The sequence below is a fragment of the Chiroxiphia lanceolata genome, chromosome 5 (assembly GCF_009829145.1).
Source record: "Chiroxiphia lanceolata isolate bChiLan1 chromosome 5, bChiLan1.pri, whole genome shotgun sequence".
Classification (NCBI taxonomy): Eukaryota; Metazoa; Chordata; class Aves; order Passeriformes; family Pipridae; genus Chiroxiphia; species Chiroxiphia lanceolata.
Window position 1 is genome coordinate 8,548,696 of NC_045641.1, and position 25,343 is coordinate 8,574,038.

The 25,343-nt window shown below is 38.3% G+C and overlaps 1 protein-coding gene across 4 annotated transcripts in view; it reads left to right on the plus strand.

Annotated features, from left to right (window-relative positions):
• Positions 1 to 25,343, plus strand: part of SEMA3D (semaphorin 3D) — a 139,279-nt gene that overhangs the window by 52,347 nt on the left and 61,589 nt on the right. For all 4 annotated transcript variants that reach the window (XM_032688655.1, XM_032688657.1, XM_032688656.1 and 1 more), the window contains exons 3-5: positions 7,613 to 7,773; positions 20,879 to 20,941; positions 22,671 to 22,790. In XM_032688655.1, the coding sequence (XP_032544546.1) occupies positions 7,613 to 7,773; positions 20,879 to 20,941; positions 22,671 to 22,790 (344 nt within the window). The remainder of the gene's footprint in view (positions 1 to 7,612; positions 7,774 to 20,878; positions 20,942 to 22,670; positions 22,791 to 25,343) is intronic.

Here is a 25,343-nt window from a genome sequence, read left to right on the forward strand (position 1 = left end):
TAGTTCAAGGTATTAGAATGGGAATTGGGTTTATTTTCATTACTTCGAGGTGTTCTTTACTATTGCCAGTGCAAAACTGTTTTGCAAACCTACCTTTGCTTTAGCCAATTTAGCTACCTTGTTCTACTTGCTGGCTCGCTTGCTTTTCAATAATAGAAATATATATATGTGTGTGTGTAAAACAGGTGTAAAAAAAGAAAAATAATAAAAAGAGAAAAGTCTCAAAGCCTTTTGAAATTTCCTGAAAACAATTATTTTTTATATTTAAACCACATTTTCTTAGAGAATGTCCATCTGATGCAGGTATCTGAAATAATGACTAAGTGACTTAAATGGTGATTCCCTACAGCACTCACATGTCTGTACTGCACTTCTGTAGCACTTCAGAGCAGGGCTACTTATTTTGCTTTAACTCAACCAGAAGTCATGATGGTAGAAACATCTAAAAGATGAATTAATCCTCCCACTCTCTTCTTACAAAAGTTCCCCTTCCTCATTCAGAGTATGGGAAAGAAAGCTTATCTGACCGACGTCAGAGAGGGAACCTCCCTGTGGGGACAGGAACAAGCAGTTATATGCGGGGAGAGCAAGTAGGAACCTCCTAAAGCAGGTTTGCTGCCAACAGCAGAAATCTCTGTTGCACTGACAGGTAAATTTGCTCGCAGAGGTCCCTGGCCTTTGCCTCTTTTCCTGTGCAGGCACTGCTCCCTCCACAGTCCCTTTGGCCCAGCCAAATACTGCCTTTGTTCCCCAGGTAGCAAGTCACACTAGTGAGCTGATTATTGTTTCCCAGACCTGGTTTCACCTCCTTTACTGTTTCTGCTCTGCCTGCTTGTCTGTCTGAATACATCATCTTGGTTGAGTCAAGAAACCAGAAGAGCTTTTCGAAGCCAGTTCTGAGGAAATGACCTTGTTCTCAGGGGAACAGTGTGAAGGGAGTTGAAGGGGCATCAGCACTTAAGAGATGTTACAGGCTCTCTCAGACGGTGGTTTCGTGGCAGCTGAGCCAACATTACAACATGCTGCTTCTGGAAGGAGGGAAACTGCTCCCTTCTCCCCAGACATGCTCCCTTCTCCCCATACCCATTCTTTCCCCCCTCATCTGCTCCCTGGTAGACCTACCCTTGCTCGTGCACCGTCTCCAGCTCTCCTCAGCCCCTTTCACAAGAGTATGTGCCATTAGGACTTTATGTCTTATTTAGCTTTACAGACTGACTATGCAGTTTGTGTGGCCTCAGTAGCAATACCTGGAGTCAGGGAGAAGCATGGTCCCCATGGTTTCTTGTTATACACCCAGGGCTAGATTTTCCACTGATAAAATTGTTGCAGATGGTTAAACTGACAGTCTGGCTCTGAGTTTTGATGCAAGTGCAGGTGCATTGTGGAGCATGCAGAGGAAAGGGAAGGGTGGAATGTACAGCTATTCAGTGTTTCCATGAAAATTGTGTTACTCAGGTGCTGGTTATAACTGGTGTGTAATATACAAAGACGCTGGTGTGGAAATCACAAATAACATTCAATAACAGCAATGATAGACTACAAATCTGGATTTTTTCTGTCACTGAACTGTTCTCTTAAGTCTTGAAAATGGAGGCACTAATGAAGTAACTGAGCAAATACATCTGTTTGGTATTAACTCTTCATTGTCAATTCATCTTCTTCAGGAATACCTCACAGTGCCCTGTGTCTCTCCTCAGCCTGTCAGTATCAATATTATTGTGTTTTTCAGGCCCATGCAATTTGACCTTGGTATTACACCAGAGTTGTTCATGCCACTACAGTTCAAGGTCTCCCGCTTTTTTGTATGAGAATCTTGTCTACTTTGTTATGAACATTACCCTCATTAGGAAGCTGACATACATTTGAACACAGTGAGAAAAATGTTAAAGTATCTTAACAAAAGTATTGTTAAGATATCTGACTGATTTAAAAACATCTTTCATCTATAACAGCTGTAGGTTGAATGGAGCAAGTCCTGGTGTCAGATGTACAGACTGAGAAAGCAGGTTTGAGTAAAATGAATCCTACGAAGAGAACTGTCAGCACCTATCAGTAGTGTCAGAAGAGCTGTTAGTCAGATCTGAGTTTCTGTAGCCAACTGTACCTTGGATTTACTTCAGAAAACTCCTTAGAGGTTTAAATCCTGGACACTGAAATCCACAACAAAATTCTCATTTGCTTTAAGTGTGAAACAAAGTCAATTTATCATACTTCTTACTTCCTTCATCAACAAAGCCCAAACGGAATGAGAATTTAAAACTGTGTCATGTTTTGTACAGCTGCTACCAGAGAGGATGAGCAGAAGTAGCAGGACAGCCTGTTGCTGTTTTATCTGTCCACAATATATGGGCCATAAGGTGTAGCAAAATTCTCTGTCTTGCCTCAAGGTGACGTGTTTATCTCTAGAGAACACTCAATTTCAGAATTCCTTCTGCAGATGCAGTTGGTTGAAAAGTGCAGGTGTAGGTAGGTGCTTGCAAATACTCTAACCATTTGTGTATCATTCTGAAGGAAACAGAAGTCTGAAATGAAAGGTTGCTCTTATTTTGAAGGCAAGGGTAATATAATGATGGGAATTTGTTCTGAACAAATATGTCTGGGGTCAGTTGGATCTTTTAAACTCAGAATACTTTAGGAATTCTCTAAATGGCTGTATTCATGCTATATTGACATTTGTTTATCCCAGAAATATGGTCCAGAATTTCTACAATATCCATGTAAGTCTTCATGGGTATTCTCCAGCAGTGAAAGGACTTGCTCCTACCTAGAGGAAAGTGATGTGACATTTGTTCTTTACTGTATATAAAAATTATGCAGCCTTTAAATTCAGAGTCATTCAAAAGTGTCATTAGATGTAGCTGTTTTGAAAGAGGTTGAAGTGTTCCATTTCTGATAATTTGGGCATGGTTTCTCATAAAAAATCTATGACTGGCCACAAAGGCAATTCTGAGTCTCAACCAAGTGGTTACAGGTTACTTCATGCTTACACCATGCTGGAGTTGAGGCATGACAACATGGTCATCGCATATGTGACTTGAGGCTAAGAAGTTTAAATATGCTTTATAAATGTAAATACATATTAACAGAACAGAATAACATTTTTTCTTTAGAAGCCTTTATGTTGTGGCTCTGTTGCTGGACATTACTTAAGTGAGCAATAGTCCTGCTGTTGTGAGCCAAGTCCACTGAAATACTGTGCTGAATGAATAGAACCTAGTCACTATTTCAGCTTCTACCACTCAGCAGCGAAATATTAACCCAGAAAGGGAGTTAGCTTGATACTAATTTAATCACCAGACTGGAAAAAAGTATTTAATTTTCAGTGAAACAACAAATGCGTACTATAAACAAGTGTTGAACACGAACTCATGAAAGACCATGCCTGTAACTAGCTTTGTTTCTGTACCTTGTGAGAATCCTAATTCTATGTCAGCCAGGCTACAGAGATGTAGTGATGCAAATCAACAGCTTGCTTTAAGCTTGAAAATCATTGGGAAATGTTCTTTTCACAGTAAAATTTTCCAGTGTAACATCCTTGGTGATAGTAAATATATCTTGCTGTGAAGGAAAATTTCAGTACACAAGGTTGGATTGTGGTGTTTCATGGAGTGAGAACAATGATTAATTTACCTGTAATTTAATCAATTCTCTGTTAATGTTTCCTTGACAAATTTTATTGGGTCATGTTTCAGCTTTGATCTTATCAGTGACCATGCTTAGAGTCTTATTTCCAAGCTGTTTTCAATAGTCAGTAAATAACTGGCCAAACATGATTCTTCATCACTTTGCAGCTTGTGTTGTCATTTGTGTCAGTAAGAAAGCAGAGTGCATTACTGTCATTTCAATCTGGAATATTTTACAGATATTTTCCTAATGATGCAGTGAAACAAATGACTGCACAAGGCAGCAGGCAGGGCTCATTCCCACTTGGGCATTTCAGTTATGAGGCAGCTTTTTCTCTCACCGTTGTGACTGTTCCAGGTGGTTTTTTTACTGAGAAATTCTGTAAGTATTAAGCAAGAGATGACAAATTTCCACTTGGGATGGTCACTTCAGAGATCATTCCTTCCGAATAAGAATGAAATGGGAAGTGGAGAGCAGTCTCAGTCATCATCTTTCAAGTATGTGGAGGATCAAGTCTATGTTTTGGCAAGTGACACCCTTACAAAGTCCCATGCTTTGCATGACTCTAAGCAGTGAAAGTGCTTTAGAGCATTTGCACAAACATATCATTTATCCTTCCTCAGATCAAATTCCCATGGCTGGAGATGCAAAGGAATTTTCCCTCATATTCTGCATCTTATTTACTCATGTCCCACAGGCAAGCACTATGGTATGACTGGAAGCTTGTCATCACAAGAGATTTAGAAGTAACACAGTGATATGGATTGCTGAAACACAGTAGCCTGTGAAATTCATGAATCTCTCCTGTTTATTCATATGAATGCCTGTGAATGATTAATCAGTTGATATTGTGATCCTGTATTCCTCTACTTCCCTCCATCCTGTCTACTGATTGGGACACAGTTGTGAAATAGGGATTTCTAAGACATTTATTATTATATGAAGTGGATCAGATAACCTAGAAATGCAGCCAGCTCTTCCATCATGGGTGGAGAAAAGAAAGGTGATTACACAGAAATTATGTGCTCCAGCAATGCTCAGCTGATAAACGGTATTTAAGAATTTTAATAGCCCAAGGGAGCTAAAACCTCCTACTGTGCTGTGATCAGCATCAGAGAATCTCTTACCAATAAACAACTCTATCATATTTAGTATTGACAATCTCCAGTCAGAAAAAAAACAAGGGAGGAAGTTTGTACCAGGGATGACATCTAATGAAGACACATCTACATCACACACAAAATATTAATAGCGAGTTTCTCTCAAACTGGCTGCTCTGTAAGAGAAAACCTAGTTACAAGATGTGTCAGAAGCAAAAGAACCCAGTAACAACAAATGTCAGGAGCAGTACATCTTTATGTCTTATTGGGTAAAAGCACACTAGTGGAGTGAGCTAAGCTTCAAAAGATGTGTTTCTTTTTCCTTCTCAAAAAAATTGTATTTCTTTATTACACTGGCTTGGTCATTCTTCAGCCAGGCTGTTCGTCAACCAGCTCTAGTGTAAGAAGCAGTTTGGAGGGAACTGAGGTTTTTATAGTACCATGGTAACCATAAGTTGCTCCTAAGTGATCTCACTGTCAATTAATAACCAGATCTTTTAAAGCGTTACTAATTTAGAAAATAAACCCTGACATCTTTGTCTTCAGAAAAGATATGTGAGAAAGATCATTACTGGTGTAAAGTAGTGTAGTGCTTAACACTAGATTTAATTTTTCAATATGAAGTAAGATGTTTTTCCAAAGTACTGCCAAATAAATCTCACCTAAGGGAATAGGAGCTGTGATAGAGCTGCAATTTGTTTTCAGATTTTATTGTGACAACATTCTGCAGTGAGCCAGACAAAACCACACGAACTTAAGTAGAAGTAACTGAGCCAAAAAATAATTGTCATAATTATATGCCAGGTAGTCAGATTAATAATGATAAAATATTTTTCCTCCCACAATGCTGTTTATTAGCCAGCAACAGAACTTAATCTTTGCTTTGCTTGTCACATGGTTTGTGAGAGACCTTGGAGAAAAATATTTGTGTGTTTGTTTGTTTGTTTTTTCCCTTCATTTCATTCAGGAGATTTTCTGCAAAACACTTGCCCTAATTGTTGCCATGATCAGGAAGTGTAAATAACTTGTGCCATAAGTCTGGCTCCTCTAGCAGGAAGACTACATTGTCCATCCAGTGCCAGGAAGGTGGAAATACCCTTAATTTTATGTTCAGTTAAATATAGCATTTGCCTTTCTGTTTGAAGTTTTCTGAATCATTTATCTTGGAGAGTTTTCTTGTGGAAGAACTGATTCACATGTTTACTTTTTTCCCTCAAATTAGTGACTCCTCAACAAGACTTAACTCTCCTTGTGCTCTTTTCTGTATGTTCTGTCCTCATCTAGAATTACCACAGTATTCATTAAGCAAAATGGTACAGACTTTTTACTTTGCAACCTTTTAGCTTTTTTACAGAAGTAAAATTCTTTCATTAGTTTCATAGAGTAACATGTTTTTTCTTAATTACCTTTTGGAAGAGATTTGAAGCCACTATTAATTCACAGTAAAACTTAAGTGTCAAAGTGTGTTTTTAATAGGGATCTTAAAGATGTTACTCCTGGACGTTCCCTTTAATATACCATCTTCATTTAATTGAAATAATGATCTTTGAAGATCCCTTGATTCCCTGGAGGAGGAGGCCCATGTGGACCATGTGAAGTTCAACAAGACCAAGTGCAAGATCCTGTACCTAGTTTGTGGCAATCCTAAATATCAACACAGACTGGGAGATGAATAGATTGAGTGATGAATAGACTGAGTGCAGTCCTGTAGACAAGGACTTGGGCATACTGGTAGATGAAAAACTGGATATGAGCCAGCAATGTGTGCTCACAGCCCAGAAAGCCAACTGTATCCTGGGCTGTACCACAAGAAACATGGACAGCAGGTTGAGGGAGGGTATTCTGCCTTTCTAATCTGCTCTGGTGAGACCCCAATTGCAGTACTACACTCAGTTTTGGGGTTCTCAGTTCAAGAAAGACATGGACTTGTTGGAATGAGTCTGGAGGAGGGCCATGAAGATGATCAGAGGGCTTTAACACCTTACCTGTGATGACAGGCTGAGAGAGTTGGGGCTCATCAGCCTAGAGAAGAGAAGGCTCTGAAGAGACCTTATTGTGACCTTTCAATATATAAAGGGGTCTTATAAAAGGATGAAGGAAGACTTTTTACCGAAACCTGTAGAGAGAAAACAAGAGGTAGTAGTTTTAAATTGAAAGAGAGTGGATTGAAATTGGACATAAGGAAGCATTTTTTATGATGAGGTGGTGAGACACTGGCACAGGTTGCCCAGAGAAGTTGTGGATGCTCCATCCCTGGAATTGTTCAAGGCCATGTCAGATGGGGCTTTGAGTGACCTGATTTAGTGAGAGATGCTCCTCCTCATAGTGAGGGGGTTGAACTGAATGATCTTCAAATGTCCCTTCCAACTCAAAGCATTCTATGGGTCTCTGATATCTGTCACTTCTAACCACTGTTTCCTGCTTGTAACTATTCTTGGCTAGCATTAACCTTCTTTGCACCTTCATATCTGAAGGGCCAAATATGGTGAGATATTAATCCTTGATCATGTGTATCCCTGAATATTATGATATAAACATACATTAGTTTTCTTAGAATGAAGGAAAGAGATAACACACATTTTGCAAAGATTTGTCTTTTTCTGTTTCTAATTTTTGTTGAATTTCTGATTCCTTTATGCCATAGAGATAATGCATTAAGAAAATTCTATACAGAAAAATATTTTGTGAAAGTAAATATTTCCCGATTTGGAAGTGAAAAAAAAAACCAAAACAAAGCAATCCAAAATTAACAGGAATTGTATTACGACTGGAAAGACTGCAGTTATCTCACTGGTATACTCTGTGCTGGTTGCATATATTTATAAAAGATACCGATGAGTCATATATAAACATTTTGATTATAAAGGTTTTCTTCATTTTACCCACAGACTTGCTGCTTTCAAACAGCTGCATCCCATTCCTGGGATCTACAGAGGGGCTTGATTTTCGAACCCTGCTGCTAGATGAGGAGAGGGGCCGGCTGCTAATTGGGGCTAAAGACCACATCTTCCAGCTCAACTTGGTTGATTTAAACAAAAATGTGAAAAAGGTCAGTGTATTTTCTGCAGTTTATCTCCTAAGTTAAATTTTGTTAAATCTTTTTATTTATTTATTTATTTATTTATTTATTTGTGGTAAATGCAGATTCATTGTGCACTGCAGTTTACAAGGAATTGATAATCTCACCTCCCACAGTTATACAGATTATCTTCATTCAGTTGAATTTCTTATGCTATATGATCTGTGCAACTGGTGCCCTGCAAGAGATCAGCTACCTGGAAGAGTCCTGCAGTGCATGAAAATAGCATCAAAATGTCAGCAAACAGGAAAAATGCAGCTCAAAGTGTTCACCTCTCAATTTCTCTGGTCATGGTTACCCTACAGGACTAAAAGCATTTGAAAGAAAATAACTGAAAACAGCTCTTTCATTGCTTCCTGGCATCACTGGGATTACTTTACTGTTATATTGAACAGAATGCAGGCAATTTGAATGGTTTAAATTATAGCAAAATGTAAGTGGCAATTTTAATATTAATATTTGTGTTAATACCTAAAATTACAAGTGATAGGAGAAGCTTCCACTGGGATCTGCTGTACTCCCTTGCCCATTCCCTGTGACAATGTGTTAACTCCAGATAATATGATGGCAATTTAGGCTTCAATATTTCTAGTGGACACATTGAACTGGAGCTTTTGTAAGCGCAGTTGACTGCTATGAGTAAAAACCAGTTGCTTGCACAGGAACACATGAAAACTGGTTTCCTGCTTCTTCCAAATATGAAGAAAATGTAAATTCTCAGCTGTGTTTGATATTTTCTTTAAGCACCAGAAGGGGGTTTTAAGTTACTGTGTTCTCCTGTCAGCTCTGAAGGGGTAACTGACCCTGAATTAATGTGACTGCAGGCCGGGCTGAACAGGTGGAACAAGAGACTATTTTGCTCACATGTTTGAGCACAACACTTGCTGTCGTTGTATAGAAGAGATATAGTACCAGGCTGGATATCTTATTTCTTATCTTGACTTCTGCAATGCTGCACATGCCAGTTTTGTTAAAACTCAGATTCTGAGTATTTCAGGAAGTTTCTTCCCTGGGATGCTTTATCAAATACTTACCTTGCTTCTGTCATCTCAGTTGTTGACTTAAAACCCACCACCTCAGGATATCACATTAATAACAACACTGTTAATTATAATTGCAGATTTTCAAGCTACAAATTGATTTCTGGTGTAGGCTTTCTGTAGAAAACAAATTCTGTTTGTGTGAAAAGCAGATTTCTGTTTCTGTAGGATGCTGTTTACCTCCTGAGAGATGCTGAGTGCTGTCACTTCCCATTATGTTCAGTGGGGCTTTATGAGTCCAGACCTTGCTGGAGGTGGTGGCACCCTGTGAGTGCTGCCCCTCTATCCAAGCTGGTGACATTTTGCCTTCAGCCAAACCACCGCTGATCATTGTGGACGTTGTACTTTCCAAGAAGAGTGAGGCACAGATGGAGCCAGGAGAACTAATCTGAAATCAGTCAGTGCCATTTGGTATAGATGTTGTAGCACAAAGACTCACTTCGTACAGGAAAGAAAATTTGCATTTGGTAAGCTGAATAGAGAATGTGTGCCCTGTGGTAACCTGAAAGCAGGGAATAAAATTCCTAACCACTTGCATATCTGGACTAAAGGAATGATTGTGTGCACATTAAAATATTTCTTAGTTTAACCATTCAGGTAATATTTAACTTTTCACAAAAAAAAAAAAAAAACTAAGGAAAACATATTTGAATAGGTAAAATTGACTGAGAAGCCCTGCAAAGCATGCTGATGGGCTAATTTTGAAGATTTGCATTTACCAACTTTACAAAATTATCTTCTTGCATAAATGCTCAGGTAACACAAGGCAATATCACACAAGTGCTTCTCTTTGATTCCTCTGTGTTTGGCTGGTGGAATTGTGCTAGTGGAGGGAAGGGATGAGATGAAGGAAGTTGCGTGAGAAGCCATGTATAAATCTCAGTCCCTGCTGAGGTTTCAATGCTTAAGAATACTCTCCAGTAGCAGCAAAGTGTTAGAAAGTAGCATTTGCCTGTGCTGTGTTTAGACTGACCGTGGTTTGGGTTGGCTCTGGGCCAGGCGGCTCGCTTCCAGGCTTTCCCAGTGTGAGGAAACCACACATGTTGGGACTACAAGGGTCTGAAGTGTGTCCTTTGTACTCCTCTGGAGTAATAAGAGTTGTCTGGAAAAAATAATCTGCTTACACACAGCCACTAAAATGAGTAGTAATTGATTAGAATATTAAGTTTCTGCCTATAAATGATGTGTTTATTAATGACTTTGAGGAAGAAGGGTTAAAAGCAAGTTGAGGAGGCAAGAGAAGTGTAACAGCTTTGAGACTAGAATGCAAGATTATACATAGTTTGGGGTTTTCTTTCTTTAAAACAAAGCTGAATGTGAACTTTAAAAATACTCTATGCTGGGTAGATTCAGCTTGCTTTAATAAAGCTCTCAATTTCAGATATTTGTTTTATTAGGAGCAACTGATACCTCCAAAAGCCAAGTCAGGATCCCCCAACAATTTATTCTCATATGTGGATATAATTACTTGGTAAGATTATATTGTAGAGTCTAATGCTCTATATTAAGACATTTCTGGAATACTATTCAAAGAAGCATCCAAAGCATTGTATCCTGCTCCCTTCTCTAATGTATAGATATATATAATTTAATAGCTTCCTTTTTACAACCTATTTATTTACATAAATTGGTTAATTTGACTTACATATATTAAGTTACGGCTTTATTTCCTGGTGTATTTTTCCTGATGAAATAAATCAATATTTCTGCTGGAGTCCCAATTTCTTAAATCATTGTAGTTTTTATTCAATTTATTGTGTAATAGGTTGAAAACTTCCTTAGCTGGAAGCTTGAAAAAAATATATCCAGTTTCCAGTGCTTGCAAACCTAATTATAAAACAACAGTAAGTACAACAGTGTAATAAGAAAGTCCTCCAGAATGACAAACAAATGCAGAAAGCTAAAATTATTGTAGTCAATAAATATCTGAACTTTAACAACAGAGAATAATCTTTTTGTAGCAGGTATATAATTTCTGTGAAGTTGTCCTGTATAGAAGCCTTTAGCTCATATTGCAGGAGGGGTATTATCAACTACCATAGTCTTTTTTTGAAACATCCTTATGTGCCTGACAAGTGCTGCAAGCTTTTTGTAAACTGGAAGATTTGTGGTTCCTTCCTATGAGTAAAATAAAGATGTTCAGCAAAACAAAGCAGACCTACTGAAGACCTCTATACCATAACCAGTGGAAGTGCAGTGTAAAACAGACATTTAATAGCATGAGAGGCTGGAAAGCTGGACAAGAAATTCTATAGGAACCCTAAGCTCTGGGATCCTGCTGGAAACATTACTTCAGTACATAGCATTTTCCTGTGAGTTTGCTTAAAGCCTTTGTTATTTTACTCCCTAAACTAAATAAATACTAAACACAAAATGCTGTCAGCTGGGTAAACACAAAATAGCTGCAAAGCAACAGTGCCCCTTCCTGTGGGTCTGCTGGCTAACAGTGCACGCGGGGTTACATGTCAGCGCTATTATCACGGTGTAATCCACAGTGAGACCCGCCCAACTCTGCAGGAATAGGAATGCTATCAAGGGCTGACAAGCTTTTGAAAAGCTGCCAACCTGCAGGAGCTGTCAGTGCTAGAAGACACAGCCCCATGTGGGCCAAATAGATAAACATGTCAGATCCCCAATAGCAGCTTTGGAACAAGTTGTTTTCATCTGTCCCAGTGTGCACTGGCTCAGGGTCACAAATTATCATCCCTTGGAGCATCCTCAGTTTATAGTTGCTACTATATTTTGGTATTCCCAGGTGCAGCTGTCTTGCGACATCCTTGAATGCCCTCTTATATTGTTTATTATCTGTATTTCATGGGAAAATATACATATGCATAAATATATATTTATCAGCTGGGTAAATGCTTATGAAATAGTTTCACATAATTTTTTTTGTATAACTCTAGTGCTTGCCAAGAGTTCAAGTGGGCTTATATGTCAGCACTATTATCATTGTGCAATATTTGCAGTGTGACCCACCTATCTCTGCAAAAAGGGGAACATATATGCAAATACACATGCATATTTATGTAAAATAGCACCCTCGGGATACGGGAGCAGAATTTTACATTCATAGCTCTGAGAAATGTTCTGTCAGTCTTTATAAGCATGGTCTCCATTAAGAATGAACCCATGGGAATTTAACCAGTACTGAAGGGAGGCTTTGGTTCTTGCATTCAGAGTCCAAGATGTTTATTGCAACTTTGAATCACACTAATACCAAGATTGGTCCTTCCTAAGCAAATATGTGCTGCTCATTCTATAACTCAAAGAAATTTAGCTTTCTGGCTGTCAGCAAAAGCTGTAGACAGTCTGAGAGTGAAGCTTTCTTGACCTGCCAGAAGAAAAAGCTTGCAAGAAACATCACTGAAAGCCAAAGAGTCACATGGAAACCAGTGGAGATACCTAAATTTCAGAAGCTGGGGGCATGAGGACTGAGAAAGTCTAGAATAAACCCAGTGGAACTGAAGGAGGAATGTCATGAGTTTGATCCTCCACACATAGGGAATTAGTTCCCATCAGTAAATCCATACTGGAGGCTCTGCTTTTGAAACACATGGAACTTCTCTGGATGTTGCAGTTCATAGGTTACTCGTTTCCACCTGTTTTGCAGTATTTCCCTTCCTCCCAAGATTAATAGACATTGAAACCGTCTTATCTATCATCTCCAATAAAACAAGACTGGTTTTACTGGATATCCATGAAGTTTGGTGTCCGGTTCCCAAAGCTGGTCAGTATGGGCACTAAAAGAAGAGTGCAAGAAAAAACTGTAACAGTGCTTCAAGTTAAGGACTTCCAGAGGCAAGGGTGATAACTTTGTGCTTGCTAGCACTTGGAGACTCTTACCACTGAGATATTTACTCTTGTTTGGAACGTCTGGAAACCTTTTGGAGTGCATGAAATTGTTTAACAGACTTAAATTTAGGCACCTGTGTAGACAAGGTGAAAGATTTTACACAGTGTTTACAGAAATAAAACAACAGGTGGGGCAAGATGTGAAGAAAGCAGTATGAAACCAGAATAACAGCAGTCTTAGGTGGAAGAGAGTGTCTCTGTTATTTCCTTTTGCATTGTTTCCATAAATTATGTTTCCGTAAACATCCGCTGTAATTTTTATATTTTAGCTGTGTGTTTAGCTGTAAAGAATGGCCAATATCCTCCTCTTTGAAAATATTTGCTCATATTAGTCTTTGGTTTTTTCAAAGGTAGGGTTTGTCTTTAGTCTGAAGTGATAAACATGTCAGGAGCAACGTCTTTTGCCTTAAAAGTCCTGGAGTACGGTTTCCTTCTAGGAGAAACAGTCAGTAGTCAGAAGTCTATTGTGGTTACACCATGGAAAAAGAAGTGTAGAAGCACTGAAGCCTTTCATGATTTAATCCAGTGTAAATGAGATCAGCATCTGGTCCATTCTCTTTAAGTTTTCCCATGTGCTCATAACTTACATATGAAAATGCACTTTTCAGAAAACCCTTAAGGGCTGAAAGCATTGTCTGCTACTTGAGTTGTGCCAGAGATTGCAATTTAAGAGGAGAACCAGGGCATGTGGAGATGTTTCTTTGTCTCAGACAGACAGAATATTAAAGCCCATTTGGTTCCAATATGAGGTTTCATTCTTAAGAGCCACCTGCCAAATTTAAGCTATCGAAGGTTTGTGAATGTGTCATCCAATTACACAACTTTTATTTCCCTCTGACTTCCAGTGCATTTTACTCAGTTTGACACATAATGAAAATAAAGATTGCCATACATTGACACTGGCATTCCTGCTGTGTTGTAAATCACTTTGAAACAAACCTCATATTCTCTCTTCCCCCTTTCAGTGTTGTATCAAATTATATCTTTCGGAGATCCAGTTTTCTGTTACTATGAAATAATTGGAGTTGGAAATTCTGGTCAGTTATTTTCCTGGATGTGTATTGCAGGTATGGCAAATAGTACCACAAGTGAAGGTCTGTGGCAGATATAAACAAGATCTGAGGATACATTCCTGGCTTTTAGGGATCTCTTAAATATTTCTGAGAGTTAACTAAGCCTTAATGAAACTTCTAAAAAGCAGACAGCCTGGTTAGTTTGAAAATCCAGGGAGAAATTCAGATGAGGATCTTAGACGTATTAGCTTCCTTTGTTTGTTGATGACTTTAAAATACTGAACTCCAGTATACAGCAAGTACAGTGGGAGCCACTTACAAGAACTACTTGAGGTAGCCTTCCTCTGAGGATTTGTATATGAGAACTATCTGTCCAGTTCCCCAAGCTGTGGACTTCCCATACTACACATACGAATGCAGGAGATGTGAAGTATTTAGAGAGCAACTAGTATACAAATATGGTGTGCTAAAATCAGCTTATTATCTTGTTATTTAGCTTAGTTGGTCAGAGCATGGTGCTAATAATGCCAAGGTTGCAGGTTCGATCCCTGTATAGGCCATTCACTTAAGAGCTGGACTTGCTGATCCTTGTGGGTCCCTTCCAACTCAGAATATTCCATAATTCTGTGATAATTTAAACACTCTTTGTTTTCAACAAAATAATACTAAAAATGCATTAAATTCTTTCCAATGTTTGCTGAGAAATTCAATAAGATTGTAGTGCTTGCAGTAATTTTCAGTGACCTGGGGTCAGTATACAGCAGTAGCAAATGTCCCAGTTCTCAGGATGCAATCCATGAACACCCACTCTTATGGCACTGGGGCAGGACATTCATGATATTGTCTTATGCAGCAGGGTGACATTCTTATTGGATCACTGTCGTATGTTTTCTCAGTGCTCCTTGATCTTACTGTTTGTCTTTGCTTTTAATTTTTGAGCTATGAATTACAAAGTTCATCAGAAAATTTAAAAAAAAAAAGAAAAAAAAAAGGCAAGTCACATTATTGTCATTTTACTGGTGGGAAAATTGAGACCTGGCTGTCACATATAGTAAGGCAACAGCAAAACTGGGATTAGACTGTCTCCTGGTCTACTTTAGTGTGTTTGGATCATGTTGCTCTCTTTACTGTACCCATTTTATGGTCACATTGAGCTAACTTATGAATCCTTTTTCTTTTTTCACACGGGGGAGTAGTTTTTCATGGAGAAGAGTTTCTCAGGGGGAGCATATTGCATATGCCAACATGACAGTGGGTTTACAACGCAATCTGGATTTGTTCTTTGGAAACTGCAGCTGGGACTCTCAGGGGGAATTTAGTCATACCAACAAACCTGAGCTTCTGAATTATGGTGTACATGCTTCACAAAGCCTAATTAAGACATTTTGACACCCAGAAAGCTGTAACTTTACTGCATACCTTCCCTCAAGCATCAATGTGATGAATATCTAGTACATAGAATAAAACAAGGGAAGAAAGCCGGCCTTCTCCTGCTGTGTCAAGCAGCTGCTTAAAATCAGTGTATTTTTGTCTAAGTGCTTCTACCACCTCTTATTCCTTTTAAATGGGAAGGAAACAATCCCTTCCTTCACAGGCCCCAAGTTCAGCGTGTGAGTGTTACGAGACATGCTGATCAGCTGATGTCCTTCACTCCTGATACAGACACATCCTGCTGGTGCTACATGCACCACTAAGAGAGTACTTTGGGGTTTCTCCTACCAGAGACTGCACTGATAGAGAAGTGCTGAAGCACGTGTGCAGCATTAAGCACGCGGGAGGCTCCAGTGAAACCCCCAGGACTGCTGGAAGCTGTCAGCCCCAATGAGACACTCAAGTGCTTGCTGCTGGCGTGAGCGTGACTATCTCGGGGACCTGAAACTGGAAGGAGTCACATTGGCCAATTGGTCTCACTCCCTGCTATCAGCAGCAGCTACCTCATGTAGCAGTTATTCCTTTCATAACCTGGTCCAAATTCGGTATAAGTGGCCTTGTGGGATACTTCATACAACTTCTTTAGGAATGTTGTTGCTGTGTACCAGAACCTTGTTACTCTGACGTTTCAGGTTTAATATTTGTTAAAATCTACAATCTATAATATATATTTATTTATGAGCAATTTATACCCATTTCCTCTGACTGTTTATAATTTTGGTCTTCAGAGTCCTTTGATTCTTCCTGCACAATTTTATTTCATTTATATTGGTGATGATGCTTCCCAAATTTGTGTCACCTGCATGTGTTGTTGCAGAGTACTGGTAAAGGCAGGGTACACAAAACAGGATGAGCTCTGATGCTATTTCTTGAGGACTTTGAGTAACTTTCTACTTCAGGTTCTTTACTTATCAGGCCAATTTTTTTTTCTCTTAATAATGCCTATTTTTGCCAGCTGAGCTAATCAGTTTCTGTGTGGTAATTTAGCAAATGCTTAAGTGGAGCCTTGATGAAGAGGAGCTCCATCAGGTAATTACATTACCTTAATGTAATTCAGCTCGGTACAGTATTAGAGTGGAATAATGTTTCCTTACCAGGTTATATTGTCTTCTGTAGCACAGTCCATTTTCATCAGAAACATACATTATTCCTTCCCTAACTAAAAATTTGTTTTGAATCCTTACAAACAGATGAAATAAGACCAATGGGTTTTTTAATTGCTTAGATAGCTTGTGATCCTCGTCTTTTGTATTGTGACAATATATAGCATTTTCCACTTGTTTTGTAAAGTCCTACATCATCCCAGATTTAGTAGTTTAATTAGAAGTGATTCTTGAAAAAGCTATACTTTCACCCAGCATTTTTTTTGGAATCACTTTTTGAGGCATCACTTCTCCTAAGAACTTAGAGTCTTAAATGTTAGTCTAGGATCAAAATTGGATAGAGAAAGATGGATACACAAAAATGAGGAAAATATTCACTTGTAACCAGTATTGTTAATTTTTGACAGATGGCAGCTGAAACGAAGGTCAATCCAGATATACTTTATATATATATATATATAACTATATACATACAGCTTCCACATATCAATTTATGTCTATAAATAATACTTTTTAAAATATGAACTTTTTCCTTTTAATTCCTTTCTTACAATAAAAATGCATGTTTGGAGGAAGGAAAAATGTTACTTTTAGAAATTCTCTGCTCCTGATCTGGAAAGGACCTTTGTGGTTTTAAATGTTTTGTTTTAATCAGAAATCAATTTCCAGCTACCCTTTAAAGTGATACCTTATCTGTCCTATACTTATGTACTGCTTAATTTTTTACTCCTGGGAGGTTTTCTTTCACTCTGCTAGCAAAGAACTTATTAACTTGCATTTATTAGGAGAATTTAATTTCTTTCCTGTTGATAAATTTAAGAAAATATTTGAAGAATGATTTAAAAGTAATGGTAAGCTTTGGGATTTTTTTTTTTAATTGGGCTATAGAAGATAACATCAGGAAATCATGACAGTAGCCAACCTTTGGATTTTGATATGGATAATTTACAAGGAAAATAAACTAAAGATTAAGAGAAGAAAATAATCTTATTTTAGTATATGGTTCATGTATTTCAATTAGTTGCATTCTTGATTTAAATTTAGTAAACTCATTTAGCTATTCTAAGATTTCTCCGAACATTTCAGATACAGATGCAACTATAAAATATATTAAATATATAATTTTTACTGTTTGAAACACAAAATTATTATAATTTTACATATCAGTGTTGTTGTCACCGTTATTATGTAGTGTTTAATTATCTGGGGTTTTTTTCCCCATTCTTTGAGGTTTTTACTTATTGAGGAATTTAGAAAAGAAGAATTTGTTAAATAATATCTTGCTGTTGTAAATTCAGCATATAAACAGAAAAAAACTATGAAAAAATTACCAGTTTCAAAGCTTTAAATATCTACAAGCTCAATGATTTTAAATATAAAAGAAACTCCTGGAGCATCTAGTCTTACATTTTTGCATATTGTGAAACTAAATAACTCATCTAAATAAAATATAATACTAAAACTTAATTTCTCTCCCTACAAAAGAGTCAGATGCATAACATTACTTGTGTCAGTGTTTGAGGGAACCAGACCTGGGGTAGTGTTACACAACATGTCCTGTGATAAAAAATGAAGTTTATGTTTTCTTGCTCAGTACATTAACTCATTATTTATTACGCAATTTTCTTGATCTATTACAATTTAGAACTGACAGTTTCTGGGAACCTCTCATTTCTCATGCAGAAAGCAAATACATATCACTTTTACTCCCCCATATATAATTGCGAATTGATTTTAAAGTTGGATCACTTAGCTTCACTTTTCATTGTCTAATGTGTGGTGCTAAATGCTGAGGCTGTTGAATAACTAGAGAGTAAAACAATTGATTTTTTAACTGATAATTGACTGTGGTCAATTATCATAGAACGGGGAGTGTGTATATTTCAGTCTGGTACCACAAACACTAATTCCCATGAAGGAATCTGGAGAAGAATTGAGGGCAAGTCAAGTCCATTAATACTTCTGATGCCTTGTGTTGGTTTTGGACAAACCAACCGGAGAAACAGAACTCTAAATAAGCCACTCTCCTTTTGCTTCAATCTCTCCCCTCCCCCTCCAATGATGAAGGGACAATAGGGAGAGATATAAGTAAAAAATAACAATTTACTGAAGGAAACAGCAGAAACTACAAAGATACAAAGGAAAATGGTTTTAAGCCCACAAAGCCAGAAATTGTTTTCTAGTCCACAACCCCCAGGAAAAAAACAAAGGACAAAATGGCAGCTGCCAGGTGGTTTCCCCAGGCAAAGACAAATAGCTGAGGGGCTTCTCCCACTGTCCTGGAAAAAAAACAAAGGAAAAGGATTCTCCACAGGAAGAAGGCAGGCAGCAGCAGCTCTCCCCCTTTTCTTGAGAAGAATAGTCAATCAGCAACAGTAACCAGCGGGGGCTAGAGGCAGCTCCTGAGGCAGCCAGAGCAGCAGTCTGTCCCAGTAAGGAACTCCTGGGGCAGCCACAGCAGCAGTCTGTCCCAGTGAGGAATGACAAGTAGCAACAGTTCCCACTGGCTTGTGTGGCATTTGAGCTGGGCATTTTCAAAAGTCTACCGAGGGACACCTTGTCTACCTAATTGAATAACCATCTGGCTGAAAATCTCTGAAGCCCCTCAAAGACTTCTGGGCTTCTCTGTTACTGATTCAAGGATCTTGGTAGAATTTAGCATAAAGTTACAAGAGACCTGAGGATCAGATATCAGCTCAGACAGGTCTTGTCCAAATGTGTTTAGAGATCCATGATCTTGTATTCCTCTAGCTGCTCCTTTTCATCAGCTTTTCTTCACTGGTACCTCTTAAATTTGCCAGTTACAAGCGAGACTTATCCCACTCTGCCCAGGCAGAGACCAGATAATCTTACTGGAGCTACCTTCAGCTCTTCCTGATGGCTTTGCAATGTTCCCAGTACTTTCCTCTAGCAGTGCAGTGTACTTTCTGGCATTGTGTCATTGTGTCATTCAGGCACACTGGCACAGTTGATTTTAGATTGTGTTTTCCTACCTGGATGCTATCACAACATTCTGAGAAAATGCTCTGGGAAAGTAAATTTCTACTCCAGTGCTGAAATGCTGTTATACTGTCTTATCTCTGACTTTACATAAATATTGCTGTAAAGGGTTAAGGTTTAAGTAACTTAAAATACTTTATCTTTACTAAGAGCTTCTTATCAGAAAGGTAACTAAATTCACTTGAGAGGAAATTAATTTCCTTGCGGAAAGCCAATACATTAATTTTCACTGGGAAGAAAAGAGAAAGTGCAATCAAAAGACTCTTTCCAGACTGAGAGAAATAAGAGAGTGATAAAGGTATTTGACACAGGGCACTCATGTTTTGCTTTCCTTACCCGTGTGGGACTGCTCCTGTGTATGTGGCAAGCCACATCCTATAAGGTACCAACAGCTGGGTGAGAGAAAGGGAGTATGACAGGATAGCATAAAGTTACAAGAGACCTGAGGATCTAGGTGCATCCTAGTGCATGTCATTGAATAGTCCATCCTTCCATGATGATATGAGTTTCTTTCTAGTTTGTATTATAATTTGTTCCTATATATTTGCTGTTTAAGATTTTATAAAGTATGATCGGAGACTCAACACTACTCTAAAGCATCCGTGACTACTAATAACGTGCATACTGGTTCCTGGGACTTGAGGCAATTTCCTAATCAATATTTGCTTAAAAATTAGTGTGGCTTGTGGTGGTATTATTATTAGTCATGAGAAATGGCTACAGTTTTTCATGTCAAAATAAGAAGTACAAAAGATCCATATTTAGTGTGGTGATTCTGTAAGAATTTGTATTTAGCTTCTATTTTAAATTTAATAGATTCAAGCATATACTCAATAATATCCAATTTTGACTGCTTAATTGAAATCAATGAGACAGAACCTGGGCTGTTGTTCGTTGATATTCACTAACATAATTGGGGTTACAGTAACTGATAGTGATTTGTCATCTAGATCCATCTACATCAAAACCTATTTTATAGAATTATGCAGGACTGATTAAAGAAGAAAGAGAAACAATAACAGTATATACTACCAATTATTTAAGGTACATGATTTTACTCTAAACTTCTATGTCATTTTCTCAGTAAATTCAGTTAGTGTTGATGGGTGACATTTTTTAACCACGCATTATTGATTTCTATCAAATGTACTTTTTGTTCTATAAATTTCCCTTAAGCTATCCTTAGTTTTTTGAACAAAATTCTTTTCACTTGAAAATTGGCAGAAAGAGCTAAGTATTTTTTATAGTGGCTTTGCCAAGTCCACTGGACCAAATTCCTCACAAATGTAATTTGCCTTGCTTTGCGATCAGTTTAGTTTCCAGATGATTTGACTCATCATAGCTGAGAGAAATATGTAATGGTGACAAGATATCTTATCCAGATTAACTGAATGCTTTTTAAAAGTACATATAGCTTATGAAGAAATAAACAAAGAACAGCAAGGTTGATTTAAAGCCTCTTCACTTTTTGTAATGGAATCCTGTATTTGAAGTCATGTTCATTTTAATATACATGTGAAGTCCTTCAACATCATAAATCTGTTTTGAATGTTTATTCATGGCATAATTAATCTGCAGTCACAGGACAATTTATAATCTTCATAATCTTTGTCTTATTTTAACTATGTTACAGATTTACTGGCCTGCAGCAAAAGAAAAAGTAGAATTATGCAAATTAGCTGGGAAAGATGCCCATGTAAGTATGAGGTATAGTTTTTATTATTGCTGAGAATGTTGAATATCTGTATGTTTGTTTCTAAATGCACAAAATGCATTAGTAACCTCTCGTTACACTTTTTCTGAACTAACGTGCTAAGTGTTTTTTCTTAATTAAAAAAAAGTTGCACTTTTATTTTTTTTAATTTAAATACTAATGCTTTAAGAAAAAAATACTCAATATTGCAAGCAGCAATCATGCTAGGTTGTACCAGTATGTAATAAATGTAGCTGAGAGATGAATGGACTCTCTTTTGAAATGTATGACAGACAATACTCCCCTTAAATCCCCCTTTTTTCCCATTAAAATGCTTCTTTTTTGTTGGGAATATCCTGAATATAACTTTATTATAATTCATTAAAAAAACAGAGTAGCAGAGCAGAATACAAATTAACTTAATTTGCAGACAGCTGCAGTTAGGGTTAAAAGAAAATCTCAGACTGATTAGCTTTTCCCTGAAACCATAAATCTTCTTCAGGAAGTTTCTTTAGGAAGTATATTTAAGGTGCATACATATATACAGTACAAATTTCATATCTTTTGCATAGCACAGATTACATCATGTGTCTAGAGTCCATTATAAATGTAAACATTTCCCAGCTGTATAATAAAATTTCTTCCTTTTTTCTCCAAAAATCTTGCGATTTCCATCCAGTGTGTCAGTTACCAAGGTGGATTCCAGCTCAAAACAATCTCTCAGCTCTCTGCCTGAGGTCTTTCACCTTTCTTCTCTAACTTATTGCTACCCTTATCTTTACAGCAGTCAAAACCTAAACAACACCTCTGCTGAGCACTGGGAATATTCTGGTACTGGTGTATATGGAAGATTTGTGCTCATCTATTTCTATGCTAAGAAGAAAAGGAAAGGGTCCTGAGAGGGGAATATTTGTTTTGGACATAGATTATAAAAATCTTGGTTTTGCTTCCTACATTGTCTCTGCAGCTTGCTTCTCACTTAGATGATAGCTTTAACGTATGAATAGATCTTGTGTATTCCCTCTGAAGTACTTGTAATACATTTCTGATTTAATTTCATTTGGAGAAAGGCTGCAGCAAGCCTTTCCTCCAAGCCCATACACACCTTGCAGCATGTAACAATTGCCTGTGCTGCTTTACCAGCAAGGACCAAGACCAGATACAACTGGGACTGACTCGAGAATCCCACTGGACTCAGAAATGACCAAATAAAAGTGATCAGTAAGATGTGCTTGGTGCAGAGGAAATTCACTCATACACAAAGCATACCCTTGGTAGTATGCTGAAGTCCTTCAGCCCACCACAGTTATTTTAACCCTGTAATCTTTGGTGTTAATGCTTGTACAGAACCCTAAGCTGGGAGCATAAGCAGGAGGACTGGTAGCCAGACTAACCCAGTGGCTCTCTGACCTCTGCCTGGTTGTTGGCAGATGTTGTTTGCTACAACACAGGCTGAACATATATCCCCCAAACTGCACTGTGAGCACAGAGCTCCTTGTGGCTGAAAGCATTACAGCAAAATTAGGTTTGCAAGTCTAATTGATGAACTGCCTAGTAGATAGCCACTGCAAAATTGCAGCTATCACATCTTTGAACTGCTTAGTAAACAGTCTCTACTACAGTAGCTTTGAGTTTAAATACATCAGTGCTGTGGCTATAACTTAGTAGAATGTATAATGTGGAAGAGAAGAATAAACATAAAAATTAACCTTTATCTTTATTTTCCCCACAGACAGAATGTGCCAATTTTATCAGGGTCCTTCAGCCCTACAACCGAACCCATGTTTATGTCTGTGGCACAGGAGCATTTCACCCTCTCTGTGGATACATTGAACTTGGAACTCACAAAGAGGTAATTTAATTTCCTCACTACTCTGACATGTCAAGGAATAGTCCTGATCTTGTTTAGCATTCATCATAGATTGGAAAATACTATGTGAGTGTGTAAAAAATGACCTGACAGCAGCTTGTATAAATAACAGGGTAAATGGTGGATTTGCAGGTCAGACAGGAACTCTTGTTCTCACATTCGATATGTGCATATCGCTTTTGAACAAAGCACTTTCCTCGGGCTTAATACACAAAGTTCTTCAGAATGACACTTCCATGTGATTAACTAAGTGAAGAGAACATCTAACCCAGATATCTTGCTTTCTAGTAAGTCATTTCTGTGCATACTTTCCTTACTTGCATACACATACATTCAGAGTTCAAGATGACACTTGTAGTTCTATCTTCTAATGCACATATACTCTTGGTCCACAGAGATGGTTTTCTGTTCCACGTGAATGAGAGTAATATACCATTGAAAAAGGGCCTCTGAGCCTGAGTCCAAGGATGGTGTCTCAGGACTTTGCAATGTGTTTCAGTTTGTCACTAAGGAGATGTTGGGTGTCCTCCATCTCTGGTGGCATATTCCAGATCTGAAGTTAGCAGCTGATTGGTCTTCATTTGCTGGTGACAAAGAAATCTCTATCCTAAGTGGTAAATGTTTGAGACCTAACCCCCACAACACAAGAATTTTGGTGTTGTGTCAAGCAGCCACTTAGTACACAAGCTTCTTTTTAACTCCTTTATGTATAACACCTTCGCTATATTTATACCACTGGCACTGTTCTCAGACAGTGTTGAGATGTGACCTGTCTGGCTGCTTGCCTGTGGTACAGGCTTCCTATGCTGCTATAGAAATAGCTTTCTCTTTCCCTTTGGTCTTGCTGAAATTCTAGAATATAAGAAATAAACTCTAAAGTTATTAAGTGCAATAATCCGAATCAGAATCATAGAATCATAGCATGATTTTGGTTGAAAGGGCCCTTAAAGATCATTTAGTTCCAACCCCCCTGCCGTGGGCAGGGACACCTTCCACTACACCAGGTTGTTCAAAGACCCATCCAGCCTGGCCTTGAACACTTCCAGGGTTGGGGTACCCACAACTTCTTTGGCAATCTGTGCTGGTGTTTCACCACCCTCACAGTAAATTATTTCTTCCTAATATCTAATCTAAACTTATCTTCTTTCATTTAAAGCTATACCCTCTTGTTCTATCACTGATATATGGAATCAGGGGCAGATCCTTACAGAAAAAAAAAAAAAGGGATTAATACTTGTCCAGACTGAGACCCATCATTATGTTTCCCACAATCTGTGGGTTGTCTGACCAACCCAGAGGTAACAGAAAACTGAAGCTGTGTGAAATCTACATGGTGTTCTTCCCCTAATAAGCCATTAATGCTCCTGGTATTGTCTGGTATATACTCTATAATTTGACTTACAATTAAATAATTCTGTAGACTTCTTTGCTTTGCTACTTTAAATATTCCAGCTGAAGCAACTGAAATTTTAGATGCCTTGTATCATGCTGATTTCTTAGCCTGAATGATCAAATACACAGCTGAATGGAACAGAACAGCTCTCAGCAAGAGTATAAGTAAGGCTCTGGTTTACCTCTGGGTCATTAGCAAGATGCCTTATTCACTCTACCATTGCCTTACTTTATTGCAACATTGTGAAGGTTGTTTTCATCAGACCTTATGAAATTATGGATTTGGTCTGATTGTTCAGTCTGGTAGCCAGTCTAGACAAGGGGTCTGTCCCAGTTAGACGTGACCAATTACCTTATGAGAGGAAATGGAAGACGAATCCTGGTATTGTATTTCCTAATCCTCTCACTGTCTCCCAGTCCTGCCTCTCCCACATTCCTTCTAGTTGCTCAGCTGCAGTGGTAGGTTGGACGGTGTTCGGCACTGCTCCTGCCTCTTCAGACACAGCAGCTCTTCTACAGCTTCCTACTGAGTTATCAGCCTTGAATGGCATCGGGCATATTTTCCCTTTCCTTCTTGGAGCCCAAACACCCTGACGGCCACCATCCTTGCACTGCCTCTCCAGATAAATGTGACAAGGCAGGAGGGTGCTGAGGATAGACTCACTGATGTGAATTTGACAGGTAGTTGAAAATGTCTCCTTTAGGAACTGAAACCTTGAAGGATCCTGAGTCCTACAGTACAGTTCAAAGCACTTTTATTGCAAATGCATTCTTTTAGTATTGTTTCCCCCTCCTTTTCTCTTTCTTTTTTTTTTTTTTTTAAATCTCTGAGTTATAAGAACAGATAATGAATCTCTGGTAATTAGCAACCTCTCCAGGAAGCTGTGGCATGCCTGGGAGAGCCAGGCCCTGAGATAGCCTCATGGAGACCGTGAAACCAGGCAGAGCTCTGCTGACCTTTGAAAGCTGCTGGTGGATCTGCACAGTGCCCTCCTGGCCAGTGCCAGTGCTGTGAAAACAGAGAGGAAAACAGTGTGGATCAGGTGACTCAAAACCACAGCAGACACTGCTTTTGAAGCAGTACAAATCCCCAACGGGATCACACAATTAAAGGGGATTAAAGTCCTCGTCTTGTTATTGCTC